Source organism: Papaver somniferum, chromosome 1 (genome assembly GCF_003573695.1).
Source record: "Papaver somniferum cultivar HN1 chromosome 1, ASM357369v1, whole genome shotgun sequence".
In the NCBI taxonomy this organism is placed as follows: domain Eukaryota; kingdom Viridiplantae; phylum Streptophyta; class Magnoliopsida; order Ranunculales; family Papaveraceae; genus Papaver; species Papaver somniferum.
The window spans coordinates 108,543,388-108,553,220 of NC_039358.1; the positions used below are offsets into that span (position 1 = coordinate 108,543,388).

At 39.4% G+C, this 9,833-nt stretch overlaps 1 protein-coding gene across 1 annotated transcript; it reads left to right on the forward strand.

Annotated features, from left to right (window-relative positions):
- The first annotated feature begins 7,298 nt into the window (after positions 1-7,298).
- On the forward strand, positions 7,299-8,771 carry LOC113295964 (oxygen-evolving enhancer protein 1, chloroplastic-like). Its single transcript, XM_026544293.1, has 2 exons — positions 7,299-7,630; positions 7,728-8,771. The coding sequence occupies exons 1-2, from the start codon at positions 7,403-7,405 to the stop codon at positions 8,484-8,486; spliced, it is 987 nt and encodes a 328-aa protein (XP_026400078.1). The 5' UTR covers positions 7,299-7,402; the 3' UTR covers positions 8,487-8,771.
- The last annotated feature ends 1,062 nt before the right edge of the window (positions 8,772-9,833 follow it).

The following is a 9,833-nucleotide window of genomic DNA, read 5'->3' on the forward strand; positions in this document are numbered from 1 at the left end:
GAAATGTACCCTCATTTAGGTTTATGTAACCGTACCCAAACGTGTACACCATGTTGGCTCACAAATAGTTAACCGAGGTTAGCCATATGGTTACTCTTATATCAACCTTATTCATCTTAACCATAACTAGTTCAAATGACTCAAATGAAACTAGTTAAAGAGTTGTTCAATTGCTATATTCTCATAGAATTATACAAGAACACAATTGAAGCAAAATCGGTTTGATTCACTCGAATCAATCATGAACATTATAGCCACGGTTTGCAAGATTGCATTCCTTATTATATAAATGGTTATGTTCATGTTCATAAACGATTTTAGAACTTTAACCTTCAAGTATGCAAACGGGTACGCATATTTGAAATACCCGGACTAAGATTGGGTTTCGCCAGTACGCAAACGGGTACGCGAACTTTCAATCCCAGCAGAAATTCTCGGACATGAACCTGTACGCCAGTACGCAAACGGGTACGCATACTTAGGTTCCCGGATTTCTCAAACAAATAGGTACGCAAACGGGTGCGCATACTGTGGTTCCCAGACATCGATTACATATGTGCAAGATGCACAACATGACATATCCAATAATGGTTAAGTGTTCTAAACTCTTATTTCAGTCATTGAAACTTTCTTAGAGGATGAAAATAGCCGTTTTTCACACACTATTAACATCAAAACAATTTTCAATTTATTGAAATAATCATAACGAAACATTCCAAGACTACACCAAATGATTGTATCACACAAACCATGTAAGATGTTACTCGGTAATTTTCACATGATATAAGATGAACTTGGTCGAAGCGAAAGCTTTCCAACACATATTTCGAGAAATATATAAGCGAGATAAACTCAGCTCGAAATCTCAAATGTGTATATAGAAAACTATATCGTAATACGACTTATGTCTCAATATAGGAGATAGAGTAGAAATAGACTTTGCAAGTGATAGATGAGTTTAAGTCTCCACATACCTTTTGTCGATGAAGTTCCACAAGATCCCCTTAGTAGTTCTTCGTCTTCAAATGATGAACGTCGTGAAGTCTAAGCTCAACTAAGTAATCTATGTCCTAGTCCGAGTGATGCAGCATCTTGATACCTTTCCTAATTTTGGTCTTTTTAGATTTCCTTTTTCTTTTATAATTCCTTTTCTTAGATGTTTGATTTTTAGGAAAGATAGGTTCATATAAATAAGGGATTGTAAGATAGTTTTATTCATTCAGTTTTAAGAGATAATACACTAGAGTTTTCTCTAAAGCCTTGCATTGATTTGATTCTGTCATCAATTCAAGAGCCTTGCATCGAATTTGATTGAACTCTTCGATTCAAGAAGTCAGGTCTCTAGAAATTTAACCTATATTTCTAGATTGAGCTGAATCACCGTTGATACGCTGCGCCAGGTTGGTATCAGAGACAGGCTACGTTCTTTGTCTGTCACTACAATGGTGAGACCTCGTCGAACACCAGTTCGTACTGCAGCAGAAATCAATCGTGACGCCATTACTGAGCTACAAGCCCAGATGGCTTCCATCACAACTGCCCTCCAAACCCTTCTGGTTCAACAACCAGCACCAGCCGTACGCGAGCATGTTGCTCACGTTAACAGTACCAGAGACGATGTTGATGACGAAGAAAACCCGTTTGCAGACGACGTTAATCCCTTTGCTCCTCTACACACCAACCGTACTCTAGCACCAGATAACGTACCAAACGCAGCAGCTCATATTCATTGGGAATCGGGTTTCAAAACCGAGATACCAGAGTTTCATGGAAATTCTTCAGCTGAAGAACTGTTGATTGGATAGTCACGGTAGAAGAAATCCTAGAATTCAAACGAGTTCCAATGGATCAATGTGTTCCTGTCTTAACAATGCGTTTTCGTGGCAGAGCAGCTGCCTGGTGGACACAATTGAAGACAACTCGTGCACGTCTTGGAAAACCAAAGATTATGTCATGGGATAAACTTTCATCAAAACTTAAGAAAACATTCTTGCCTTACAATTATGACCAGCTAATGTTTCAGCGTCTCCATACCATCCGTCAGGGAAATCGATCTGTGGCTGACTACTCTACTGAATTTTTTTTACTTCTCAATCGAGTTGATATACAAGACTCTGAACGTCAACTGGTGGCACGGTTTACAGCAGGATTACGACAACAGATCCAACACACAATCAATCTCTTCCATCCATCAACACTGTCAGAAGCACATCAGCAAGCTTTGACTATTGAGGCGCAAACTAAATTATCCTTCTCATCATGGTCTACTGTTCGTTCTTCTCGACCAAATCAGACTCCGACTGCGACAGATGACGCTATATCTGTCAAAGCAGACACACCCATTGTTCCAGCTCTTGACACTCGACAAACTCGACCAAACTCAATTCGTTGCTTTTCTTGTGGAGATTTAGGTCATCGACAGTCTTCCTGCCCCACTAGAAACAGAAGAGGCCTCCTCCTTGACACTGCTGGTAATGACGTTGAAGTAATTTACGATGAGGAAACTACAGAGCCACAGGATGAAGTAGAGGTTCTTAAAGCAGATAGCGGACCAGCATTAATGTTGCGACGTGTGTGTTTAGCTCCGCGTGGAACAGATATCAACCCTCAACGACATAATCTTTTTCACTCAAAGTGTACTATTGGAGGCAAGGTGTGTAACTTCATAATTGATTCTGGTAGTAGTGAAAACGTCATTGCTGAGGAGGTTGTAACCAAACTTCAATTATCAACAGAACTACATCCTAACCCCTACAAGTTGGCATGGTTGGATCGGAATACTGATGTACTCATAACTCGACGAGCATTGATTTCTTTTTCGGTGGGAGATTCGTATAAGGATCAAATTCATTGTGATATTGCTCCAATGGATGCTTGCCATCTACTTTTAGGACGTCCTTGGTTATCTGATCTTCGAGTACAACATGATGGCTATCGTAATACCTACAGTTTTCGTTACAATAATCGCAATTTCACTCTACAACCTTCTTTGCCCGAGAAACAACATACACCATCAGCTCCAGTCCTTTTCTTGCAGCAAAAGCTTTTGAAGAAACACTTCGCGAAGAAAGATATGTTCTAATATTGATCAATTCGGTTGTCAGAAGTCTTTGCCGTCACCTCCAGAACATTTTCAAAGACTATTGGAAGAGTTTCAGGATGTTTTTCCTAATGAGTTACCACCCGGCCTTCCTCCACTCAGAGATATTCAACACCATATTGATCTAATTCCAGATGTGTTCTTCCTAATAGCTCATTATCGTATGAGTCCGAGTGAGCATGAAGAACTTAGACGACAGGTTGAGGAACTTGTGTTGAAGGGATATTTACGTGAAAGCTTGAGTCCGTGTGCAGTCCCAGCTTTGCTTATACCAAAGAAGGATGGATCTTGGAGGATGTGTGTCGACAGCCGTGCTATAAATAAAATTACAGTACGCTATAGATTTCCCATTCCCCGTCTCGACGATCTATTAGATCAAATTGGAGCTGCAACGATTTTCTCTAAACTGGATCTTCGAAGTGGTTATCATCAGATACGGATCCGCCCAGGAGATGAATGGAAGACGGCTTTTAAAACTCGCGAAGGACTTTTTGAATGGCTTGTCATGCCCTTTGGCTTGTCCAATGCACCAAGCACTTTCATGCGTGTTATGAATCAATCTCTTCGGCCCTTCATAGGTAAGTTTGTAGTTGTTTATTTTGATGATATTCTCATATTTAGTAAGTCCTTCACTGAACATCTTGCACACTTAAGAGAAGTACTTCTTGTTCTCCGTCGAGATCGACTATTTGCCACACAAAAAAGTGTGAGTTTGGCTCTCCTGAGGTTCACTTCCTTGGATACATCGTCTCAGCACAAGGTCTAGCCGTCGATCCGAGCAAGGTAGAAGCAATAAATCTTGGCCTACTCCTACTACTTTATCTGAAACTCGAAGTTTTCATGGTCTAGCATCTTTTTATCGAAGATTTGTGCCGCAATTTAGCAGTTTGATGGCACCTATCACTGATTGTATTCGTCATGATAGTGTCTTCACTTGGACTGCCGAAGCAACTACAGCTTTTGAGATCATTAAGACGAAATTGTTATCAGCACCTATTCTAGCTCTTCCAGATTTTACTCAAGTTTTTGAACTTCATAGTGATGCTTCTAAGTTGGGCATTGGTGCTGTCTTGAGCCAACGCAACAAACCTATTGCCTTCTTCAGTGAAAAACTGGCTGGAGCTCGTCTACGTTATAGTACTTACGATGTGGAATTTTATGCAGTGGTTCAAGCAATCAAACACTGGAGACATTATCTTTTCCATAAAGAATTTGTTCTTTACACAGATCATGATGCTTTAAAACACCTGAACAGTCAAGATAAAATCTCAGCTCGTCACGCATCATGGATATCTTACTTGCAACAATTTACGTTTGTTATCAAACACACGTCAGGTGTTTCTAATCGAGTTGCTGATGCCCTGAGTCGTCGCCATTCTTTGCTGAGCGTTCTTCATGTATCAGTTCCGGGATTTTCCACCTTTGCTGATTTATATGAGTCTGATGACTTCTTTGGTCGAGTTCTTCTTGACGTACAGAATGGTCTTTCTCGAGATTTCACTATGCACGATGGCTTTCTTTTTCGAGACAGTCGTCTTTGCATTCCAGACTGCAGCCTCCGTCTTAAACTTGTTGCTGAAACACATAATGAAGGACACATTGGTCGCGACCGGACGTTGTATTTACTTTCTCAGTCTTATTTTTGGCCTGCATTGAGACGTGATGTTGAGCGTTTTGTCGAACGTTGCACAGTGTGTCAGACATCAAAAGGTCATTCCACGAATGCCGGTCTATACCTTCCTCTCCCTATTCCAACACAACCATGGACGGACATCAGTATGGACTTTGTGATGGGTCTTCCTCGTACACAAAAGGGTTTCGATTCAATCTTTGTCATTGTTGATCGTTTCTCCAAGATGGTGCACTTCATTCCATGTAAAAAGACTTCAGATGCAGTCCAAGTCGCAACACTTTTTTTCGAGAGGTTTACAGACTCCATGGATTGCCAACTTCCATCGTTTCTGATCGGGATTCTCGATTCTTAGGACATTTTTGGAGGTCTTTATGGAAATTACTAGGAACCAGCCTTGACATGAGTTCCGCTTATCATCCTCAAACGGACGGTCAAACAGAAGTGACCAATAGATCTTTGGGGAATTTGCTTCGCTGCCTTGTGGGAGATTCTATTAAAACTTGGGACTCAAAGCTTCCTCAAGCAGAGTTTGCTCATAATCATTCACTAATAGAAGTTCAGGGTTCAGTCCATTTCAGGTCGTTTATGGTCTTCTCCCTCGTGGTCCTTTGGATTTATCTACTCTTCCAGACCGTACACGTCTTCATGGTGTAGCTGATGATTTTGTAGACAACATTCATACGATTCATACGAAGGTTATTACCAATCTCGAGTCATCCTCCTCAAAGTACAAAGCTGCGTCTGATTCTCGTCGCCGTCGTGTTCTCTTCGAAGTAGGTGATCAAGTTTGGGTATTTCTCACTAAAGATCGAATGCCGGCTCATGCTTATAATAAACTCAAGGCAAAGAAAATAGGTCCTGTCACAGTTGTGGAACGAATTAATGACAATGCTTATCGCCTACAACTTCCAGCAAACATCAACACTTCGGATGTCTTCCATGTTCGTTATTTATCACGTTTTGTTCCACCAGACCCAGTTCCAGATTCGTGGTCGAATCCTTCTTCCCCGGCGGGACCTGATGCAACATCTTGATACCTTTCCTAATTTTGGTCTTTTTAGATTTCCTTTTTCTTTTATAATTCCTTTTCTTAGATGTTTGATTTTTAGGAAAGATAGGTTCATATAAATAAGGGATTGTAAGATAGTTTTATTCATTCAGTTTTAAGAGATAATACACTAGAGTTTTCTCTAAAGCCTTGCATTGATTTGATTCTGTCATCAATTCAAGAGCCTTGCATCGAATTTGATTGAACTCTTCGATTCAAGAAGTCAGGTCTCTAGAAATTTAACCTATATTTCTAGATTGAGCTGAATCACCGTTGATACGCTGCGCCACCGAGACATCTATAAATAGGCTAAAAATCAAGACTTATAGTTTTAATCACTAACATTGACAAACATGCTTGAGATAGCAACGCAGGCGAGTTCGACCGAGCAGTGCTCTAACAATAAGCATACATGGTAAAATATAGGGATTCAATTATCAATCATGGATATTTGATTCACGATTCAACATACGAATCGATTCTTAAAAATAAAAACCGAGAGTCAGGATTTGAAAACCTTGATCCCAACAAATATACCTTTGGAATTAGATAACCAGTCTTATAAGATACCATTAAAATTACGGTTCTATGTTGTAAAAGGCGAGCGAGGTGCTCGCGAAGGCGCCCAAAATGCACGATGAACTGTGTTGGCGCCACGGAGAAAGAAATACTAGAATTTCTCCTCGACACCTTCTCATGGGATGGCAGCCATATCATCTTTTCTAGTAAATATTACCCTCGCATTGGGGATAACATCTTGGAAGAAAAAAATTTAAATTCTACGGAAAATGGGTCATTTGTCCAAATATTTGTAAATCACGGTTCAAATGGACGGGTAAAAAATAGTTTGGGTGAAATGGCCAAAAAAAAAATAGTAAGGATGAAACTGGTTTCATCCTAGCTTAAATTTAAAAAATAGCAAGGATGAAACTGGATACATCCTGTTTAAATTAAAAATAAAAAAAAAATATTTGAAAATAGGCACGATGAAATTGGTTACATCCTGCCTATTTTTATATTTTTGGCCATTTAAACAGTATCAAAATCTAACTGTTTATTTCATCCAGAAATTGTTGATTTTGGTCTTTTTAACCAATTTTGTGTAAATTCTACGCGGCATGTTTTTTCAAAGATGCTCTTAGATTATCTTGAAAAATTTGTTTCCTGCTGAACGAAGCTAGATCCGGGTCTAATTCTATTGGGCAGTAATATTAGCTAATCATAGTAACAGTCATAAAATTTAGTTCGCGTGCATAACTGTTTCATATTGGCTAAGGTACTGTTTCAGGGAGTCCAAGGTGTTGTGAGTGCTCTCAACCAAAACCATCAAGGGTACAGCGGCAAGGTTTTCATTATCCTTAGAGAACGGTACAATTGGATAACAAATGTCAAGGAGGTCCCAAGAAAGACACGTGGCATACACGATCCTGGTTGCATGACCTGATACCACCCACATCAGAATCCTCTTATCCAATCTCTTATCCTTGGAGATCTAAAATCAAGTCCACCAAATAATAATACTACAACTACATCTCTCTCAAACATTAGCTTCTTAATTATTTGCAACCGAAGTTCGCAGTCTGCAAAACACAGGGGAACACTAAACCAACAAGGCAGAAACATGGCTGCATCTCTTCAAGCTGCCGCTACCTTGATGCCGACTAAGCTCGGTGTCTCTTCTCGTAGTCGTAGATCCTCTCAATGCGTTAGCAAGTCATTCGGGATCGAACAGTCCTCAGCTAGATTAACTTGCTCTCTCCAAACTGATCTTAAAGATCTAGCTTTGAAGTGTGTCGAAGCCACCAAGATTGCTGGTTTCGCTCTTGCCACTTCTGCTCTTGTCGTGTCGGTAAGATTTTTCTCATTTCAAATGTTAATTATTAATATTTGCTGGATTCCATGTCAGATATATATATGATCTTTGTATGGCGTGGATGGTTTAACAGGGAGCTAGCGCTGAGGGTGTCCCCAAAAGGCTAACTTTCGATGAAATCCAGAGCAAGACCTACATGGAAGTGAAAGGATCAGGAACAGCAAACCAATGCCCAACCATTGAAGGTGGTGCTGGTTCATTCAACTTCAAAGCAGGCAAATACACCATGAAGAAGTTGTGCTTAGAACCAACTTCATTCACTGTCAAAGCCGAAGGTGTTAGCAAGAACTCTGCACCTGATTTCCAAAAGACTAAACTCATGACCCGTTTAACCTACACCCTAGACGAAATCGAGGGTCCTTTCGAGGTCTCATCAGACGGAACTGTTAAGTTTGAGGAGAAAGACGGTATTGATTACGCTGCTGTAACTGTCCAGCTCCCAGGAGGTGAACGTGTACCTTTCCTATTCACTGTTAAACAACTTGTAGCTTCTGGTAAGCCAGAAAGTTTTGGAGGACCTTTCTTGGTTCCATCATACAGAGGTTCTTCATTCTTGGACCCAAAGGGTAGAGGTGGATCCACTGGTTACGACAACGCTGTTGCTTTGCCAGCCGGTGGAAGAGGAGACGAGGAGGAACTCCAGAAGGAGAATGTTAAGAACACAGCCGCTTTGTCTGGAAACATTACTTTGAGTGTTACTGACAGTAAACCAGACAGTGGTGAGTTGATTGGAGTGTTTGAGAGTATCCAGCCTTCTGATACTGATTTAGGTGCTAAAGTTCCCAAGGATGTGAAAATCCAAGGAGTTTGGTATGCTCAATTGGAACAATAAACTTGATTAATATCTAAGTTTTTTTCTTCTGTATGATATTGCGCATTCCAATTTTCGATTACAATGTGGGTTTGGGTTAGATTGAATATTATTAATTATCGCTCATTTACGTACATGAATCATGTTGCTTGAATCGACAATATCAAGGAAGTGTCGAATGTCGATTAGGGTTAGTGACTCTTGTGTGATGAGAATCATTAGAGACTATATTGTTTATGGTGTTGCCTGTTGGATGTAAATTCTCCAGATTTGTTGTAATTTATTGGGATAAGTTCTTTCGGACCAGAACCATGTCTATTTTCTCTTCTGTCTGTCAAAAAAATTATAGTAGTTCAACATTTCATTATGTTTCAGAACCTGTCCCAAAACCTTTACACATGACGAACGACGGCCCCAAAGTATAGTGTCTCAACCTCGAGTGTTATGTTTTTTTTTATCGGAATCTTAGTCTCAAGTACTAGTCAAATTCATTTTCAGTTTGTATGTGTAGTGTGTATGCAAGGGAATGCTAAGTCATCACCTAGTCGAGCATTTGCTTATTATGTGTTGCAAACACGAAAATTTGTATCTTCTTTTCAAAGATGTAGTTGTCATAAATCTGACAATTACATTCCATTATCACTAAATGAGAATTTAGATAATCATCTTCTTATTATATGAAATGTAAATAGAATTACAAGGATTGATCAATGTTGGAAACAAAGCACTATAATCAAATTACACAAAGAAACCGCTGAGTCGCGTACTAGGTCGCTATCTTTAAGGTGTTTCGCGACTCTGTCTCTTGATTGTGCTAGCAGTCAGTTTTTTGTCGAAACCCTATGGGATAAAACAGCTTATCTCTTTCGATTTCTCTGCACTGAGAAATCGAATCAATAATAACTCTTTCAACAACACTTGCTCAGAAAAACTTGACGAAATAAAAATAACGTTCTATATATTTTCTTCCAGAAACCAGTTTTTTTTTATAATCAAAAAGAATCAATGGAATTAATGGAAAATTAATTTTCGATTAAATGCCAATTAAATTTCTTTGTAACAGCAAAAAAAACGGCCGTATTAAAATTTCAACATTAACTGTAATTAATCATGATATAATTATCTTAATACGTTTTGAAAATTTAAGTTAAAAACAGCAAAAAAATTGTTTCTGGATCAGCAGACCTCCAAGGCCCCAAGGCCCCGCTCCCGGACTAATGTAATATAATATATAGTATAAATAGTATATACCCTAGTGAAATTGTGTGGGGTGGGAATTGAACCCATGCCTATAGTGTGGGAGCTCAAAACAATGCCACCATACTATCTCTCTAACTTTGGCATATTATTACAAAACTATGTTTTTAA